Below are 21,328 nucleotides of genomic sequence, written 5' to 3'. Positions count from 1 at the left end.
GTAAAGTTAATTTAGTGATACTTAAACAATTTACCTTTTCTTTCTTTGTAGAAATCTCTATCTCTCCTTCAAATCCTAATGATAACATTGCTGGGTAGAGTATTCTTAGTTCTAGGTTTTTCCTTTTATCATTTTGATTATATCATGCCCATGCTATTTATTTCTGGCAGGCCTATTTTCTGTTAAAAAGTTAACACATGCTCTAATGCAAGTTACCGTGAACATAATTACTTTCTTTTGTCTTGTTACTTTTAGGAGTCTCCATTATCTTTAGTGGGCTTCTCTTGTGGCTCAGCTGGTAAAGCATCCGTCTGCTGTGAGAGAGACCTGGGTTCGATCCTTGGGTTGGGAAGATCCCCTGGAGAAGGGAAAGGCTACCCACTCCAGTACTGGTCACAAAGAGTTGGACACGACTGAGCAACTATCATGTCATTATCTTTTCATGACATTATCTTAATTGTCACTATCTTTTAATAGTTGGCATTTTAATTTTAAAATGTGTCTTGGTTTGGGTCTATGAGTTTGTCTTATTTGAAACTCAGTACTTCTTGGACCTGGGTGTCTTTCCTTCCCCAGGTAGGGAATTTTTCGGGCACTTTTTTCATCAGATAAGTTTTCCACTCCTTTCTCTTTTCTTCCTTCTGGAACCTCTATAATGTGAATGCTGATAGACCTGATGTCATCCCAAAGGTCCCTTAAACCCCTCTCATTTTTCAAAAATTCTTTTTCTCTTTTTTTCCTGTTCATCTTGTGTGATTATGAGTGATCTGTCTTTTAGAGCAATGATCCATTCCTCTGTTAGATCTAATCTACTGCTGATTCCTCCTGCTGTTTTTTTTTTTTTTTATTTCAGTGTATTCTTCAGCACTGTTTGACTTTTACTTATATTTTCTAAATCTCCTGAAATGTGTAATGTGTTCATCCATTCTTATTCTGAGTTCAATGAGCATATTAGATCATTACCATCAACTCTTCATCAAGTAGATTGCTTATCTCCACTCTATTTTTTTCCTGAGGTTTTGTCTTGTTTCATCATCTGGAATATATTTCTCTCTCTCCTGATTTTGCCCCATTCTCTGTGTATTTTTCTACGTGCATCAGTTATATTTCCCAATCTTGGAGGAGTGATTTTATGTAGGAAACATCCAAAGAGGCTCAGCAGTACTCTCTCTTCTGGTCACCAGAAATATATACTCCAGTGATGCCCTCATAGAAGCTGAATGCACCACTCTGTTATTGCAGGACTGACCACAACCGGTGTGCTGGTAGGTGGTGCTGGCCCCTAGCTCAGCAGTCCATGGGACTGTGATTATTATGTTGGTTTTGGGCCCACCAAGGGACAAGGCAGTTATCATAATGATTTGCTGTGCAGCAAGGGTGTTAGGTAATGCCGCTGTTGGCCCACTGGAGAGCAGAGGCAGTTCCCCATGTGCCGTCTACCTAGCACAGGGAGAGTTAGGGCTGGCGCTGGCCTGCTGAAAGCTGGGGATAGGCCAGTTAGTCGCTGTCTGTATAGCTCAGTGGATCTTGGGCCTGAAGTTGACTTGCTGATGGGTGGTAAGCCCTCCAGTGATGATAGGGTAAAGAGAAGTTTACAAAATGACACTTGCAAGGCTGATGTCATCACTGTAGAATGAATTCCTCAAAATGGCTGTTTCCAGTGTTCCTTTCCCAAGTGGGAGTCCCAGTTGCCTTCTGCCTCTCCAGGAAGCTCTCAAGGTCAGCAAGTGGATCTGAGCCAGGCTTCTTTCAAATGACTGCCTGTGCTCTGGGACTCACAATGTGTGAAATTTTGTGTGTACCCTTAAGGAGTGGACTTTCTGTTTCCTATAGCCCTCCAGATATTCTGAATAGAAAGTCTATAAGTTTTTAGCATGAGATGTTCTGAGGGCTTATCTTTCCTGTGCAGGATCCCTTGGGCTGGTAAGCCTGATGTGGGGCTTGAACCATGCCATCCATTGGAGAGGACCTCTATAATTATGATATTCCTTTCATTTGTGCGTCCTGATTATAATATATCTCTTACCCTCCAATCTTTCTCATTGTTCTTTCCTCTCTATGTATGCATCTACATAAAATACTGTTGAGTATTTCTTACAGTATGTTCATACAGATAGCTACTCTGTAAGTAGTTGTGATTTTGGTGTGTCTGTAGGAAGAGGTGAGTTCAAGGTTGTCCTACTCTGCCATCTTGGCCACAACCTTCCCTCATAAATTTACCTTCAAAAGATCTAAACACAATATGAACAAATAATATACTTCAATACACAAAGAATAAGAATCTCACTGAAGTCTTCACTTATCCTACAAATATAAAGATCATTGAACTTTGAAAAATAATGAATTTAATATGCTTCCTCATCTACTTGTGAGTAAAACTACCACATCTAGTAGTGAGCAAAAAAATACTATGAGATGTGCTTTCCATGACAAAATCCAAACTGTAGAAATTCTATGAGCCAACTACTTTATGATATTATATAGTAGCAACAAATGGCTGTAATGCCCAAGAAAATGGAAACAATTCAAGAAGACTTTAAACATGAATACATAGCAATTGAAACAAGTCAAACATAAGCATAGAGTTATAATAAAAAGGTTAACAGATATTCGGAGATAACTGAGAAAATGTAACAAATATAAGTGATAGCTGAAAAGGAAAATATTAGAAATTATAATGGGCAAATCTTTTCAAAGTGGATGATAAATCTAAACACAGAGACACAAGAAAATTCATAAAAACCCAAGCAGAAAGAAGAAATAAAACTGAATGAAGGCACATGAGGATAAAATTTCTGAAAATAGGTGAAAAAGAGAATATTGTCTAACCAGCAGGAAGGAAAATGAAACATTATATGTCATCAAATAAAAGCTAAAGCATAGACATTTTGTCAGAAAAATTCAAACCAGAAGACAATAGAATACCATCTTTAAAGAGCCAAAAGACAGGAGAGTGGAGATCAAATGAAAACCTTCTATCCAGGAAAATGGGTTTATCTTTCCTTTTCTCCTTTGCTTTTTGCTTCTCTTCTCTTCTTCTTCTTTTTTTTTTTTTTGCTTCTCTTCTTCTCACAGCTATTTGTAAGGCCTCCTCAGACAGCCATTTTGCTTTTTTGCATTTCTTTTTCTTGTGAATGGTCTTGATCCTTGTCTCCTGTACAATGTCACGAACCTCTGTCCATAGTTCATCAGGCACTCTGCCTATCAGATATAGTCCTTTAAATCTATTTCTGACTTCCACTGTATAACCGTAAGGGATTTGATTTAGGTCATATCTGAATGGTCTAGTGGTTTTCCCTACTTTCTTCAATTTAAGTCTGAATTTAGCAATAAGGAGTTCATGACCTGAGCCACAGTAAGCTCCTGGTCTTGTTTTTGCTGACTGTGTAGAGCTTCTCCATCTTTGGCTGCAAATAATATAATCAACCTGATTTTGGTGTTGACCATCTGGTGATGTCCATGTGTAGAGCTTCTCTTGTGTTGGAAGAGGGTGTCTTTGCTATTACCAGTGTGTTCTCTTGGCGAAACTCTATTAGTCTTTGCCCTGCTTCATTCCGTATTCCAAGGCCAAATTTGCCAGGTGTTTCTGGACTTCCTACTTTTGCATTCCAGTCCCCTATAATGAAAAGGACATCTTTTTTGGGTGTTAGTTCTAAAAGGTCTCGTAGATCTTCATAGAACCGTTCAACTTCAGCTTCTTCAGCATTACTGGTCGGGGCATAGACTTGGATTGCTGTGATATTGAATGTTTTGCATTGGAAATGAACAGAGATCATTCTGTTGTTTTTGAGATAGCAAGCAAGTACTGCATTTTGGACTCTTTTGTTAGCAAGAATAGTAAGGAGAGATAAGAAAGCCTTTTTCAGTGATCAGTGCAAAGAAATAGAGGAAAACAATAGAATGGGAAGGACAAGAGATTTCTTCAAGAATATTAGAGATACAAAGGTATCTTTCATGTGAAATTTTCTGACATTTCATGCAAAGATGGGCTCAATAAAGGAACGAAATGGTATGGACCTAACACAAGCAGAAGATAAGAAGAGATGGCAAGAATACAAAGAAGAACTGTACAAAAAAGATCTTCATGACCCAGATAATCATGATGGTGTGATCACTCACCTAGAGCCAGACATCCTGGAATGCAAAATCAAGTGGGCCTTAGGAAGCATCACTGCAAACAAAGCTGGTGGAGGTGATGGAATTCTAGTTGAGCTATTTCAAATCCTGAAAGATGATGCTGTGAAAGTGCTGCACTCAATATGCCAGCACATTTGGAAAACTCAGCAGTGGCCACAGGACTGGTAAAGGTTAGTTTTCATTCTAATCCCAAAGAAAGGCAATGCCAAAGAATGCTCAAACCACTGCACAATTGCACTCATCTCACATGCTAGTAAAATATTGCTCAAAATTCTCCAAGCCAGGCTTCAGCAATACGTGAACCGTGAACTCCCTGATGTTCAAGCTGGTTTTAGAAAAGGCAGAGGAACCAGAGATGAAATTGCCAACATCTGCTGGATCATGGAAAAAGCAAGAGAGTTCCAGAAAAACATCTATTTCTGTTTAATTGACTATGCCAAAGCTTTTGACTGTGTGGATCACATAAACTGTGGACAATTCTTCAAGAGATGGGAATACCAGACCACCTGACCTGACTCTTGAGAAATCTGTATGCAGGTCAGGAAGCAACAGGCAGAACTGGACATGGAACAACAGACTGGTTCCAAATAGGAAAAGGAGTACGTCAAGGCTGTATATTGTCACCCTGCTCACTTAACTTCTAAAGAAATGCAAAAAAGCAAAATGGCTATCTGGGGAGGCCTTACAAATAGCTGTGAAAAGAAGAGAGGTGAAAAGCAAAGGAGAAAAGGAAAGATATAAGCATCTGAATGCAGAGTTTCAAAGAATAGCAACAAGAGATAAGAAAGCCTTCCTCAGTGATCAATGCAAAGAAATAGAGGAAAACAACAGAATGGGAAAGACTAGAGATCTCTTCAAGAAAATTAGAGATACCAAGGGAACATTTCATGCAAAGATGGGCTCGATAAAGGACAGAAATGGTCTGGACCTAACAGAAGCAGAAGATATTAAGAAGAGGTGGCAAGAATACACGGAAGAACTGTACAGAAAAGATCTTCACGACCCAGATAATCATGATGATGTAATCACTAATCTAGAGCCAGATATCTTGGAAAGTGAAGTCAAGTGGGCCTTAGAAAGCATGACTACGAACAAAGTTAGTGGAGGTGATGGAATTCCAGTTGAGCTGTTTCAAATCCTGAAAGATGATGCTCCGAAAGTGCTGCACTCAATATGCCAGCTAGTTTGGAAAACTCAGCAGTGGCCACAGGACTGGAAAAGGTCAGTTTTCATTCCAATCCCAAAGAAAGGCAATGCCAAAGAATGCTCAAACTACTGCACAATTGCACTCATCTCACATGCTAGTAAAATATTGCTCAAAATTCTCCAAGCCAGGCTTCAGCAATACGTGAACCGTGAACTCCCTGATGTTCAAGCTGGTTTTAGAAAAGGCAGAGGAACCAGAGATGAAATTGCCAACATCTGCTGGATCATGGAAAAAGCAAGAGAGTTCCAGAAAAACATCTATTTCTGCTTTTTTGACTATGCCAAAGCCTTTGACTGTGTGGATCACAATAAACTGTGGACAATTCTGAAAGAGATGGGAATACCAGACCACTTGACCTGCCTCTTGAGAAATGACCTGTATGCAGGTCAGGAAGCAACAGTGAAAACTGGACATGGAACAACAGACTGGTTCCAAATAGGAAAAGGAATACGTCAAGGCTGTATATTGTCACCCTGCTTATTTAACTTCTATGCAGAATACAGCATGAGAAACGCTGGACTGGAAGAAACACAAGCTGGAATCAAGATTGCCGGGAGAAATATCAATAACCTCAGATATGCAGATGACACCACCCTTATGGCAGAAAGTGAAGAGGAACTAAAAAGCCTCTTGATGAATGTGAAAGAGGAGAGTGAAAAAGTTGGCTAAAGATCAACATTCAGAAAACGAAGATCATGGCATCTGGTCCCATCACTTCATGGGAAATAGATGGGGAAACAGTGGAAACAGTGTCAGACTTTATTTTGGGGGGCTCCAAAACCACTGCAGATGGTGACTGCAGCCATGAAATTAAAAGATGCTTACGCCTTGGAAGAAAAGTTATGACCAACCTAGATATTATATTCAAGTGCAGAGACATTACTCTGCCGACTAAGGTCTGTCTGGTCAAGGCTATGGTTTTTCCAGTAGTCATGTATGGATGTGAGAGTTGGACTGTGAAGAAGGCTGAGCGCCAAAGAATTGATGCTTTTGAAGTGTGGTGTTGGAGAAGACTCTTGAGAGTCCCTTGGACTGCAAGGAGATCCAACCAGTCCATTCTGAAGGAGATCAGCCCTGGGATTTCTTTGGAAGGAATGATGCTAAAGCTGAAGCTCCAGTACTTTGGCCCCTCATGTGAAGAGTTGATTCATTGGAAAAGACTCTGATGCTGGGAGGGATTGGGGGCAGGAGGAGAAGGGGACGACCGAGGATGAGATGGCTGGATGGCATCACTGACTCGATGGATGTGAGTCTGAGTGAACTCTGGGAGATGGTGATGGACAGGGAGGCCTGGCATGCTGTGATTCATGGGGTCTCAAAGAGTCAGACACGACTGAGTGACTGAACTGAACTGAGTACATCAGGAGAAATGTTGGGCTGGAGGAAGCACAAGCTGGAATCAAGATTGCCAGGAGAAATATCAATTACCTTAGATATTCAGATGACACCACCCTTATGGTAGAAAGTGAAGAAGAAGTAAAGAGCCTCTTGATGAATGTCATTTATCGAATAAATCGCAAAAATGGTACCAAAAGAACTCTCTTGCTTTTTTGATGATCCAGGAGAGGTTGGCAATTTGATCTCTGATTCCTCTGCTTTTTCTTAAACCAGCTTGAACATCCGCAATTTCACAGTTCATGTATTGCTGAAGTCTGGCTTGGAAAATTTTGAACAATACTTTACTAGCATGTGAAAAAGTGAAAGAAGAGAGTGAAAAAGTTGGCTTAAAGCTCAACATTCAGAAAACTAAGATGATGGCATCCGGTGCCTTCACTTCATGGCAGATAGATGGGGAAACAATGGAAACAGTGACAGACTAATTTTTTGGGCTCTGAAATCACTGCTGATGGTGACTGTAGCCATGAAATTAAAAGAAGCTTACTCCTTGGAAGGAAAGTTATGACCAACCTAGACAGCATATTAAAAAGAAGAGACATTATTTTGCATAATTACTTTGTAAAATCACTATGTCAAAGATATTTGCATATATAAAAATAAACATTTTACTGCTTTATAAAGTATTTTTAATAATTTAGGTATATAGATCATTATTTTATTTGCTTAGGACATATGAAAAGAAAACATGTATGTTCTCAACTTGTGATAATAATATCTGCATTTCAATATTACCTTGATTAGGGAGTAAATAATAAGAGCTGCTGTTACTCATTAAAATAGTATTATATCTGAATGAATAATATTGTATCTGTGTGAATAATATTATATCATATTTCACACAGGTATTTTGTTGATGTTCAGCTGCTAAGCCATGTCCAACTCTCTGACTCCATGGACTGTAGCATGCCACGCTCCTCTGTCCTCCACTATGTCCTGGAGCTTGCTTAAATTCATGTCCATTGAATCGGTGATGTCATCTAACCATCTCATCCTTTGTCACCCTGTTCTTTTGCCTTCAGTCTTTCCAAGCTTCAGGGTCTTTTCCAAACAGTCAGCTCTTCGCATCAAGTGGCCAAAGTATTGGAGCTTCAACTTCAGCATCAGTCCTTCCAACAAATATTTAGGGTTTATTTCTTTAGGATTGACTGGTTTGATCTCCTTGCAGTCCAAGGGACTCTCAAGAGTCTTCTCCAGCACCACAATTTCAAAAGCATCAATTCTTCAGAACTCAGCCTTCTTTATGGCTTAACCCTCACATTCATACATGATTACTGGAAAAACCATAGCTTTGACTATATGGACCTTTATCAGCAAAGTGATGTCTCCGTTTTTTTAATATCCTGGCTAGGTTTGTCATAGTTTTCCTTCCAAGGAGCAAGTGTATTTTAATTTCAAGTCTTCAGTTACTGTCTGCAGTGATTCTGGGTCCCAAGAAAATAAAATCTGTCACTGATTCTACCTTATCTCCTTCTACTTGCTGTGAAGTGATGGGACCAGAAGCCATCATCTTAGTTTTTTGAACTCTGAGTTTTAAGACAGCTTTTTCACTCTTTTTCACCTTCATCAAGAGATATAATAATTATTACTTAAATCAGGGAAAAAAAAACACCTTTGTTTAATTCTACAAAGCAATTAAAATGGTATTTGTCTGAACAAGGTAAAAGCCTTATTGAATAAGTGGCAAAATGGAATATTAATGTGTGGTTACATAGAACACTTATGATAAAAGGTCATATCACCCATAAAGTTACTGTAAAACAGAAGCCCATCATAGAGTATTTGAGAAACAATTCTTTATATGGAAAATGTATCAATAATATTCTACTATTTTTCATTTCCCTATTTTCATCTTAGTAGAAAATGATATATTTTATAATAATAAAGGCTGACACATATTAACAGTTACTATATGCCATAATCATTTTTAATAATGATTTTCAGTTGAGGATATTGAGACTAAGCAGTTTGGTGTAGCCAAAACTCTACACCAGTATGGCTCCAGGACTTAATTACCCAAATATATCTTCCAAAGCATATGGCATAGTTTAAAAACATAATCTCACAGACTAGTAACATTCAGTTTCTGAATGGAAGTATGGTTATGGAGCCAGTCTTGGACCTATAACAAATTTGACCATTCTTCTTTTATTATGTGTATAAGTAATATTCTGTATTTCTATTTAAACACTTTAATCAATTTATTTTTGGTGTAGAGCAGGATATTTTAACAAAATTTTATTTATGGGTCTTTCTCTTTTAAATTATTACTTATAATTATGCACTGAAATCAAATGCTTTCTAATGCTAATTTTAATATATTAATTTAAATAATTTAAAATATTGGTTATTATAAAATACTTTTTCTATATAAGGTAGACTGAGGTCTTGACTCAATTTTCTTTTTCTATCAACTCACCAATATTTCCCTTAAAAAAGAGAGGAAGTAAAAGTTTTTGCCATACTTTCATTTTTTTTTAAATTATAAATTTATTTAATTGGAGGCTAATTACTTGACAATATTGTATTGGTTTTGCCATACATCAACATGAACCCACCACAGGTATACCTGTGTTCCCCATCCTGAACCCTCCTCCCTCCTCCGTCCCTGTACCATCCCTCTGGGTCCTCTCAGTGCACCAGCCCCAAGCATCCAATATTATGTGTGAATACTAATTAAGAACCTAGGAATCTAATCACGCTAAATGATAAATGGGAGAGAACCACTTGTTTTACTTAAAATTTTATACACTTGTTTGTCACTGTTCTGACAATTACCCATGTCAGGTCAGACCAACTTACTTCTTCCATTTTTCTTTATCTCATGAAAGTGAAAGTGAAAGTTGCTCAGTCATGTCTGACTCTTCGTGACCCTATGGACTGCAAAGTCCATGGAATTCTCCAGGCCAGGATACTGGAGTGGGTAGCTTTTCCCTTCTCCAGGGGATCTTCCCAATCCAGGGATTAAACCCAGGTCTCCTGCATTGCAGGTGGATCCTTTACCAGCTGAGCCACAAGCAAGCCCACACATCGTCTTGCACATGGGTTGTACTCAATTCCATAGTGACAAGGCTTTTTCTCTCTTTCCCTAAACTAATACTAATAATTGAATTTAGGCAAAAGGGGAATTACTTCCAGAACTCATGGCTTACCCAAATGCTTTAGTTCAATTTGAAACTCAGTTTCAATCAATTAAAATAATGATACTATTGATCATTTGATACTGTTACTTTGGGCAAATAAGTCAGATAACTCCTGATAGGATGCAAAGCCAGGCAGGATCAAGAAATTACTTGTCTTCTGGTAAAATACTAGTCAATAGGGCCCCAAATTATGTCAAAGTTTCTAATACATAATCATTTATTTTAGTTTATGAGATTTATTACTGTGATCATACAGTACCTTGCGTGTGTGCTCAGTCATGTCCGACTCTTTGTGACTCCGTGGACTGTAACCTGCCAGGCTTCTCTGTCCATGGAGTTTTCCAGGCAAGAATACTGGAGTGGGTTGCCATTTCCTACTCTAGGGGCATCTTCTTGACCCAGGATTAGAACTTGTGTCTCTTGAATCTCCTGCATTGGCAGGCAGACTATTTACTACTGTGCCACCTGGGAAGCCCTTGATCACGTAGTACATTTTATACATATTAGATGTATTTCAAGTTCTTTGTTTTCTTCCATTGATTTGCTTGTCTCTTCATGCTAGTATCACATGCTAATTACACAATAGGATTTAATGCCTGATAGGGATACATCTTTTTCAAAAATGTCTCGGCTAATATTACTTATTATTTTGGTGAACTTCATTCTGTTGTATTAAAAATAATTCTTATTTGCATTTTAGCAGAATTGCATTTAATTAATCATTTGTTTACAATCTTCATTTGTAAGAATCAGGTAAGAGTATTGCTTCTAGTATCAGACAGCTTAGCTGTAAGGCTATGCACCATGGAACATAGGTTTCGAAAACTTTCTGAATGATTTTAAGATTCAATGAACACTATTATTTTCCCTACTTAGATGTTAAGAATTATATAAAATATTATAAACTTTGGGCACAAGAAAGTTTTTCAATTAATACTAGCTTCAACTATTATTATTATTACCATTATCAGTATCAAAATATCTTTTCCCTTAAAAGTAGTACCTAATTACTGTACAGTCAATGGTATCACCCAAGAAAGGATGTGCAGAACTGATCAGGATTCTTGGCTTCTGTCTCCAGAAGCAAACACTTGACGCAGCTGCAGTTTGCTGCCATCTGGTGGTTGTTAATTGTCAACTCCGGGTAAATCTAAGGCACAGATTCTGGGTACTGTGATTCAATGGAATTTCCAGAATAATGGTTAATAAATCCAAGTATTTCTTAGTTACTTGGCTTCCACCCCCATCATATGCTCCTGAAGAGGAGAGGTTGGCTGAAAACGTGCAAAGGCCCCAAAACCACCCTGTCTCCTGAGATAAAGTTCGCTCTGGCATTGTCAGTCCTATTTTTCTTGCCCTCCTTGTGTTCTTTCCCTCATCAAAAGTAAGGCCTGTAAGATATCATTCTGTTTCAAAAAAGGGGTGAATATAAACTGTAAAATATTAACCAATTATATCTGAATTTGTCTTATCTGGGGGTAGCTTTTTATGCTTTTACTGGATTTAATTTTGAATTGCTGTGAATATATTCATCATCAAGACAAAGCATCATTTGGTTTCTTCATACTAATCATGGCACAATATAGACTCAAGCTGTCTTAATAGCATTAAAAGATGGGGACTTTTTCCTCCTTTTTGTTCTGAAGAGGAGATTTTAAAACACTGAAATGGTTCCCACTTTCAAGATTTGCAAGAACTGACAGGAGTTGCCATCTGACAAGGAGTTTTTATTATAAAAAGAATTTTGACCTATGATTCAGTCATTTTCAGTTCAGCTCAGTTCAGTCACTCAGTCGTGTCCAACTCTTTGCAACCCCATGAACTGCAGCACTCCAGGCCTCCCTGTCCATCAGCAACTCCCAGTTTACTCAAACTCATGTCCATTGAGTCGGTGATGATATCCAACCATCTCATCCTCTGTTATTCCCTTCTTCTCCCACCTTCAATCTTCCCCAGCATCAGGGTCTTTTCAAATGAGTCAATTCTTTGCATCAGGTGGCCAAAGTACTGGAGTTTCAGCTTCAGCATCAGTTCTTCCAATGAATATTCAGGACTGATCTCCTTTAGGATGGACTGGTTGGATCTCTTTGCAGTCCAAGGGACTCTCAAGAGTCTTCTCCAACACCACAGTTCAAACATATCAATTCTTTGGCTCTCAGCTTTCTTTATAGTCCAAATCTCACATCCATACACGACTACTGGAAAAACCATAACCTAGACTAGACAGACCTTTGTTGGCAAAGTAATGTCTCTGCTTTTTAATATGGTATCTAGGGTTGGTCATAACTTTTCTTCTAAGGAGCAAGTGTGTTTTAATTTCATGGCTGCAGTCACCATCTGCAGTGATTTAGATACAAAAAGGAGTGATGATCAAAATATCTCAGCTTGTTCTGTGATTATTATATAAATTATGTATATACATATAAAGCAACTTAAAAGTTGCTGTTTTACATTGATGGCATTCTAAATAAATTTCTACTCTCCCCATGTGTTATATATTTGATATATATTTTATAACATTTGGTATATATTTTGTACCATTTTATTTTGCGTATACCTCAACTAATTATTGCAGTAATTGTTCATTTTACTAATTTTGTCTTTTAATCTTCATAGTAGCTTTTAAGTGGCTTAACCATTACTTTTACTATATATTTGCTTTTACCAGTGAGATTTTTACTTTCAAACATCTCCTTTACAACATAGAAGTTTTTCTTTTTGACTTAAAAGTTTTTTTTTATTCTTTTTCATATCTTTTTCCATTATGGTTTATTACAGGATATTGAATATAGATCCGTGTGATCTAAAGTAGGACCTTGTTGGTTATCTATTCTATACATAATAGTTTCCATCTGCTAATCCCAAACTCCCCATTTATGCCTCCTTTCCCCTCGCTCCACTATGGCAACCTACAAGTCTGTTCTCTTATCTCTGTGATTCTGTTTCTGTTACATAGATAAGTTCATTTGTGTCATACTGTAGATTCCACACACAGTGATATCATACAGCATTTGTCTTTCTCTTTCTGAAACTTACTTTATTTAGTATAATCTCTAGGTCCAATGCCATGTTGCTGCAAATGGCATTATTTCAATTTTTATGCTCTATAATATTCCATTGTATATATGTTCAGTTCAGTTCAGTTCAGTCGCTCAGTCGTGTCCGACTCTTTGTGACCCCATGAATCGCAGCCTCCCTGTCCATCACCAACTCCCGGAATTCACTCAAACCATAATCAATATCTTTATCCATTCATTTGTTGATGTTCATTTAGGTTGTTTCCATGTCTTGCTATTGTAAATAGTGCTGCTATTACATAGGGGTGCATGTATCTTTTTGAATAAGAGATTTCTGTGGCTATATGCTCAAGAGTGGAATTGCTGGATTTTTTGGTAGCTCTGGTTTTAGGTTTTTAAGTAATCTCCATACTGTTTTCCACAGAGGATGCACAAATTTACATTTCCAACAATAGTGTAGGAGGGTTCTCTTTTCTCTACACCTTTTCCAGCATTTATTTGTAGACTTCTTAATGATGGTCATTCTCACTGCTGTGAAGTGGCCCCTCATTGTAGTTTTGATTTGCATTTCTCTAATAATTAGCAGTGATGAACATCTTTTCATGTGCCTATTGGCCATCTGTGTGTTCTTTGGAGAAATTTCTGTTTAAGCCATGAGCACATTCTTCTGAGTTGTTTTTGTTGTTATTAAGTTGTATGAGTTGTTTGTATATTTTAGAAATTAAGCTCAAAGAGTCACTTCAACACTTCTTATAGGTCAAGTTCAGTGGTGATGAATCCCTTTAACTTCTGCTGGTCTGGAAAACTCTTAATTTCTCCTTCAATTCTGAAGGGTAATCTTTCTAAGTTAGAATATTCTTGTTTGGAATTTTTTTTTCTTTTAGCACTATGAATGTATCATGCCATTCCCCTCTGTTCTGCAAAGTTTCTGCTGAGAAAACTCAATTGATAATCTCATGGGTACCCCTGTATGTATAAAGTTGCTTTTTTCTTGTTCCTTTTAAGATTCTTTCTTTGTGGACTTCCCTGGTGGTCCAGCAGTCAAAAATCTGCCTTGCATTGCAGGGGATGTGGTTTCAATATCTGGTCTGGGAACTAAGATCCCATGTGCTGCAGGCCAACTAAGCCTGGATGCTGCAACCAGACAGTATGCTCTCTCTGAAGTCTGTTCACCAGAACTAGAGAGCCCCTGCACCATGCAAGGAAGATCCTACATGCTACAGCAAATAAATAAACTTTTTTTAAAAATAAAGATTCTTTATCTTTAGTTTTTGACATTTAAAATATAATGTGTTTGGCGTGGTTCTCTTTTCATTTAACTAACTTGAAACTCTGTGCTTCCTGTACCTGGATGTCTGTTTCCTTTTTCAGATTATGGACATTTTCAACCATTACTTCTTCATATAGTTTTATTCCCCTTTCTCTCATTCTTTTCCTTCTGGAAACATGTGTTTTACTCTGCTTGATGTTCTTACATGTTCTTCACTTTTTAATATATGTTTTTAATGAATTTTGTTTGTTTTTTGCTGCTCCTTTGGATGACATTTTTCTGCCCTTGCATTCCAGGTGATGAGATAAAATTTATATTTGAAGGCAGGACAAGAAAAACTAGACATAAAATTCTCTCTGAGTGTCTATTTGGCCTCCTCCCTCCCTCACTAATATGCAGTGTGCATCTGCAATACATGTTAATCTATAGACTGTGGCCCACCAGGCTCCTCTGTCCATTGGATTCTCCAGGCAAGAATACTAGAGTGGCTTGCCATGCTCTCCTCCAGGGAATCTTCCTGACCTAGGGATTGAACCCATGTCTCTTATGTCTCCTGCACTGACAGGCAGGTTCTTTATGACTAGTTTCACATGGGAAGCCCCTACATATTAACCAGAGGTCCTCAAAGATGGGAATGCCTGCTTGTCCAAAAAGATCACCTTCCTTTCTTCCAATGCTAGCACTGTAACTGGCTCTCAGATTATAAACCTCAAATGAAATTCTCTTTTTTCTTCTTAACTTGATTATTAATTAAAGCTTCATCCACAGGTCCCTGATCCATCTTCTGCACTTCTAGTGTGTCGCTGAATCCCTCCAGTGTGTTTTTCAGCTAAGGTATAGTAAGTTGCCTACACACTAATGAAGTTCTGTTCCTAGACTGCATTAGTAAGTTCAATTTGTTTGTAAGTCCAACAAAGTTAGCCTAGGTACTCAACTAACACAGTCAGTTACATAGTACTGTACTCTAATAGGTTTATAATACTTTTCAACAAATAACATATAAAAAACAAAAGTGAAAGTGAAGTTGCTCAGTCGTGTCCAACTCTTTGCGACCCCATGGACTGTAGCCTATGAGGCTTCTCCGTCCATGGGATTTTCCAGAAACATACATAAAAAATAAAACATTTAAAATCTTATAGGACAGTATCTTAAAAGTATGAAAGGCACATTAGTATAGCAACAGCTGGCCTACAGGGGCTGGCACTGAATGAACAGGCAAGAAGATACTGCTTGAGGAGCAGGTTTCTGGGTAAGGTCAGTAGCCTATGGTCTTCTGAATACTGAACGTCTGTCTTCGGGGAGACTGGAGCAGCAGTAATACTCCTGGCCTGGCATGCTAAGGATAGAGTGTTTACCCTATGAATGAGAGCTGGGTAGAGCTCATCAGACGTATTAGCTACTCCAGCCTTGAATAGAGGAGTAAGCTCCTTCAGTGTGGAGCTGGAGGGGATAAGCAAGGTTGCAGCAACTACAATCAAGGGGACGTGGTAACTTTTGCCTGGGATCCAGGGGCAGAGGGATCTCTATGTTCCTGCCTGCACTTGCCTGACTGTACTTTTACCTCTGTTGGGATGAGAGAGGGCAGGGAGGGAGTGGGTCCTGGCTCAAATGTCATAGATTTTCTCTTCCTGAGATTTAGTAGATTTTGTTGGGTAATAAATTTTTGTTTCTTTTTTCTTCATTTCCAGATATTTCCTTGGTTGTCTTTTCAAAAGTCAAACATGTATTTATTATAAGATCTAAGCATCTCAATCCTCAACATTTACCAAAGATAAAGGAAAACAATCTAGGCAAATACATATGAACACATACCAGCTTTATTCACAATATCTAAAAACTGCGCACATATCAGCTGCTCATTTAAGAGTTCATAAACAAAATCTGCACATTGGAAAATGGACTACTACTCAGCAATAAAAAGAATGAGTTACTTATATGTGACAAAATGAATACATCTTAAAATGATTTTACTCAGTGAAAGAAGCCTGAGAGAAAAGGCACATACTGTATGATTCCATTATACATCGTTCAGATCATTGGTTGTCTGCAGATGGGTTTAGAGGGAAGCATGGACTGAAAGGAGGCATAATCGACCTTCTGGAAATGAAGGTAGTATTCAGTATCTTAATGTGGTGGTGTTTTTATTGATGCCAAAACTCACAGAATGGTGGCACTTCGAGTGTTTATTTCACACCAATTATTCCTCAATAAAGCGTTTGGAAAAAAAAAGGTGAGTAGATCTTTTTTTAGATTCAAAGATTTCCATTTTAGAACAAAGACTCAGAAATATCTTTTTTTTTTTTGAACGAAGGTTTCATTTTCACCTGAAAAATAGAAAGCTACACAAGGAAATGGAAAATTTACTCTTTACTTATTTATAATATGATATGCATTTATTATTTGAATAATAAATAACACATTATTAACAAATTTATTTAGTTATTTCTTATATAAAATCTGAATGTTAAAAGTAGGGTAAAACTTTTAAACATAATTATTCTTAGTGTAGTAGCATCTGGTGAGGATTCAATACCATGAACACTATCATTTAAATAAAAAAAAATCTTACTAGTTATGATACCATGCTGCTGCTGCTGCTGCTGTGCTGCTGAGTCGCTTCAGTCGTGTCCGACTCTGTGCGACCCCATAGACGGCAGCCCACCAGGCTCCCCCGTCCCTGGGATTCTCCAGGCAAGAACACTGGAGTGGGTTGCCATTTCCTTCTCCAAAGCATGAAAGTGAAAAGTGAAAGTGAAGTCGCTCAGTCGTGTCTGACTCCTAGTGATCCCATGGACTGCAGCCTACCAGGCTTCTCTGTCCATGGGATTTGCCAGGCAAGAACACTGGAGTGGGTTGCCATTGCCTTCTCCATATGACACTATAATCAGCTATAATTATAACTGCAATATCAAAAGATGAGTAAAGAAGTAATAATGTTTTAGAAGAGTGTGCTCTTTAAGAAGTTACTTAAGCATATTTTACTGAAGTACAGACTCTGGGCATAAATATGTACAGACTCTTTCATACAACATTGAGTCCTATATGGAACAAGCCTTCAATGAAAGAGGCTCCTAATTCTTTTTAATTCCAGCTCACCTAAATCCCAGGCATGGGGTCTTTGCCCATTAGCCATTAGTAATCTTTGATTAAACTGAGAAGCAAGAGTTACTGCAAAGTCAAGACAGTTGACTATGGAGCACATAGGTAAAACCAGGATTTGAATGTTCAGTCTGACCTGATATTATTTTCTTAACTCTTAATGATTAACAATATTATTCCTATTTCCTCTTCATATTATGAGGTAGCATTTCCACAATGAAAGATGCTCAAACATTAGAAGTCATTATTCACTTCTACCCAGTTCCCATTTTATCAACCATCAATTGATATTCAGCTCAGTTTTTCATGGCTTTAAAGATATTCCCTCTCTTCACTGTCTCCTGTAAGACTGCCATTGTTCTAGCCACCAAAACCTCTTTCTTGGACAATCACACTCTTTCATTGATTATCTTCTTCCATGAATATTTATAGAAGTTACCAGTGTGACTTTTGATAAAATGCCAGTTTGAAAATGATATATTCTTTTAAAAACATCCCCAGTGCTTCCGCACTTCCTATAGAATAAAGGTCAACTTCTTTGTTTTATGTATGCACAATTTCCATGAATTTCCTTTTAAGCCTTACCTCTCACTCCCTTTCCTGTGCATTAAAAATCAGGTGTCAACCTTTAGGAAGTTTAACATATAGTTATTTAATTTCCTTTGCACAGAAACTTCTCTGCTTCATTGTGCTCACATCCACTTATGTTTTAACATGTACTTTTGAAGTCTTTCCTGATCATTTAGGTCACTCATCTGTAGAAGCTGCTCTCCTTTGATATTTTCTACATATTCCTTTACTCACTGGGTTGACCATATGACATGTTAGCTCTCTATTCAGCTATTTCCCCCTCAGTTTGTGAGTTCAAGTACAGAAATTATTTATACCTAGGAATTTTTATAGGGCAAGTTTAGTTCAGTTCAGTTCAGTCACGCAGTCGTGTCTGACTCTTTGCAACCCCGTGAATCACAGAACACCAGGCCTCCCTGTCTATCACCAACTCCCAGAGTTCACTCAAACTCATGTCCATCGAGTTGATGATGCCATCGAGCCATCTTACCCTCTGTTGTCCCCTTCTCCTCCTGCCCCCAATCCCTCCCAGCATCAGAGTCTTTTCCAGTGAGTCAGCTCTTCGCATGAGGTGGCCAAAGTACTGGAGTTTCAGCTTCAGCATCAGTCCCCCCAATGAACACCCAGGACTGATCTCCTTTAGAATGGACTGGTTGGATCTCCTTGCAGTCCAAGGGACTCTCAAGAGTATTCTCCAACACCACAGTTCAAAAGCATCAATTCTTTGGCGCTCAGCCTTCTTCACAGTCCAACTCTCACATCCAGACATGACCACTGGAAAAACCATAGCCTTGACTAGATGGACCTTTGTTGGTGAAGTAATATTGCTGCTTTTCAATATGCTTATAGGGCAAAGAGTACATCAAAATTCAATAAATATTAATTTGATGAATGAACACTAAGGTATATCTAATGAAACATAAATTATTTTTATTCCTGTTTATTTTTATTACAGTGTTCTTTTGAAAAGGGAGAATATTCAAAAGTAATTTATCAGTTTAGCAGATCTTCAAATGAGGGGGAGAAATAATAATGATTCAAGTCAGAGAAACCATGAAATAAATATGTCACTCACATAGTCTCTGAACAATTAAGAGTTACATACAAGTCACCCTTTAGATTCTGGGCATTTCAGAGCATCTGATTCTCCCACTAAACATTCATGAAGATTTCTCCAGTAAACCTCATATTTTGTTTTCTCTTGCTTATTACATCACATCAATCTTATTACATCAGATTACCTCTATCAATTACATACATATCCACATAACACAAGTTACTGACTCAAGACTAACAATACATATAAAAGAAGCAATCTCAGAGAGACAAGCAAATTTGGAATATATTTTCCCTAAAATGAAATTCAGTTCAGTTCAATTCAGTTCAGTCGCTCAGTCGTGTCCGACTCTTTGCAACCCCATGAATCATAGCACGCCAGGCCTCCCTGTCCATCACCAACTCCCAGAGTTCACTCAGACTCACGTCCATCGAGTCGGTGATGCCATCCAGCCATCTCATCCTCGGTCGTCCCCTTCTCCTCCTGTCCCCAATCTCTCCCAGCATCAGTCTTTTCCAATGAGTCAACTCTTCACATGAGGTGGCCAAAGTACTCGAGTTTCAGCTTTAGCATCATTCCTTCCAAACAAATCCCAGGGCTGATCTCCTTCAGAATGGACTAGTTGGATCTCCTTGCAGTCCAAGGGACTCTCAAGAGTCTTCTCCAACACCACACTTCAAAAGCATCAATTCTTTGGCGCTCAGCCTTCTTCACAGTCCAACTCTCACATCTGTACATGACTACTGGAAAAACCATAGCCTTGACTAGACAGACCTTAGTCAGCAAAGTAATGTCTCTGCTTTTGAATATGCTATCTAGGTTGGTCATAACGTTTCTTCCATGGCAATAATTATTTTTACCCATAATTAAGGTGAAGTAAAGAGAAAGTCATTTCATTCACTCCAAAATCAACAGCCAGACAAAATATATTCCAAATGTACTGTTTGGTTTTAAGTACATGGTATTCAAATAAACTAACTCTCTAAGAGTAAATATTTATAAGATCAATGGGTACATTTTTTGAGTCAGTGCTTCCCAAAGTTGTTATAAAGCCTGTGTCTTTCAGGTATATCACTGTTAAACGGAAATAAATAAAAATATATTTTCCCCCAGGATCTTCCTCAGAGCTTCTTTGACATCTTTGTTTCTCAGAGAGTAAATCAAAGGATTCAACATAGGAGTGAGTAGGGTGTAACACAAGGAGGCCACTTTACTGAGCTCAGGATATGTGTCAGGAGTGAGATACATAAAAGAGCCAGCACCATACAGTACACTCACGACTCCCAGGTGGGAGCTGCAAGTGGAGAAGGCTTTCTGACGTCCCTCAGTGGAGGGTATCTTTACAACTGTGGACACAATATACAAATAAGAAACAATAATAACTATGATGGTAGGCAAGATAATGATGCCAGATAAACAGAAAGAAACCAGTTTATGGATGAAGATGGTAGAACAAGACAGCCTTTGAAGTGGACGGTCATCACAGTAAAAATGGTCAATGGTCCGAGATGCACAAAAGGATAAAGTAAATGTCATGCTGGTCTGGAGAACTGAGCTGATGCAGCCACAAAAGTAGGAAGCAGCCACCAACTGAACACAGAGACGTGCTGACATCTGGACAGAGTAGAGGAGTGGGTTGCAGATGGCAATGAAGCGGTCATAAGCCATGGCTGCCAGGAGAAAGCCCTCGGTCACAATGAAGAGGGCGAAGAGAAAGAGCTGGGTCACACAGCCTGCAAATGAGATGGACTTGCTCTCAGACCAGAAGTTCATCATCGCCTTGGGTGCAATAACAGATGAATAGAAGAGATCAACGAAGGAGAGGTTGCCTAGGAAGAAATACATTGGTGTGTTCAGCCGGGGGTCAGTCATAATAATGACCATCATGCCAATATTTCCTAGAAGGATCATGGTGTAGATAAGTAGAAATAGCAGGAAGAGGAGAATGTGGAGCTCTGCGCGGACCCTGAAGCCGACAAGAATGAAATCAGTCACTTCTGAGTGATTGGTTGTTCCCATGTCACCCATGGCAGACACCTGCTGAGAGGCACAAGGCAAAATAAATGAAACTGTGGCTTTGATTCTAGTGCTATCAATACTGTCTTAAATGTAGATATATATGATTAACAACTTAACGAGATATTGCATACAAAACAATCTTATTGTCAGGAAGATGTAAGATTAGGGATTAGATGTCATTAGACTTCTGACACTGTTAGTCTATTAAGCAGTAAAGGAAGCTCTTTGGTTATTTTATTTAAATCACATTTTTTCAGGGAAGTAAATAAGAAAGTAGCATATTTTCCTGTGTAATTTAACTCACATTCTGAATTTCTATTTTTAATATGTTTATAGTTAAAATTTATGTTCATCTAAAATAGAGTATTATGTAGCAATCTAAATTAGGAATATTATACATTATCTAAAACAGGA

At 38.2% G+C, this 21,328-nt stretch overlaps 1 protein-coding gene across 1 annotated transcript; it reads right to left on the bottom strand.

The window, feature by feature from the left end:
* Positions 1–13,746: 13,746 nt before the first annotated feature.
* On the bottom strand, positions 13,747–20,923 carry LOC128048465 (olfactory receptor 9K2-like). The gene is made up of 2 exons (XM_052640864.1): positions 20,005–20,923; positions 13,747–13,778 (listed from the first exon to the last, which is right to left on the bottom strand). Exons 1-2 carry the CDS (start codon positions 20,921–20,923, stop codon positions 13,747–13,749), a joined length of 951 nt encoding a protein of 316 aa, XP_052496824.1.
* Between the last annotated feature and the right edge of the window lie 405 nt (positions 20,924–21,328).

This window comes from Budorcas taxicolor, chromosome 5 (genome assembly GCF_023091745.1).
Source record: "Budorcas taxicolor isolate Tak-1 chromosome 5, Takin1.1, whole genome shotgun sequence".
Lineage (NCBI taxonomy): Eukaryota > Metazoa > Chordata > Mammalia > Artiodactyla > Bovidae > Budorcas > Budorcas taxicolor.
This window is presented reverse-complemented; position numbering and strand designations above follow the sequence as displayed.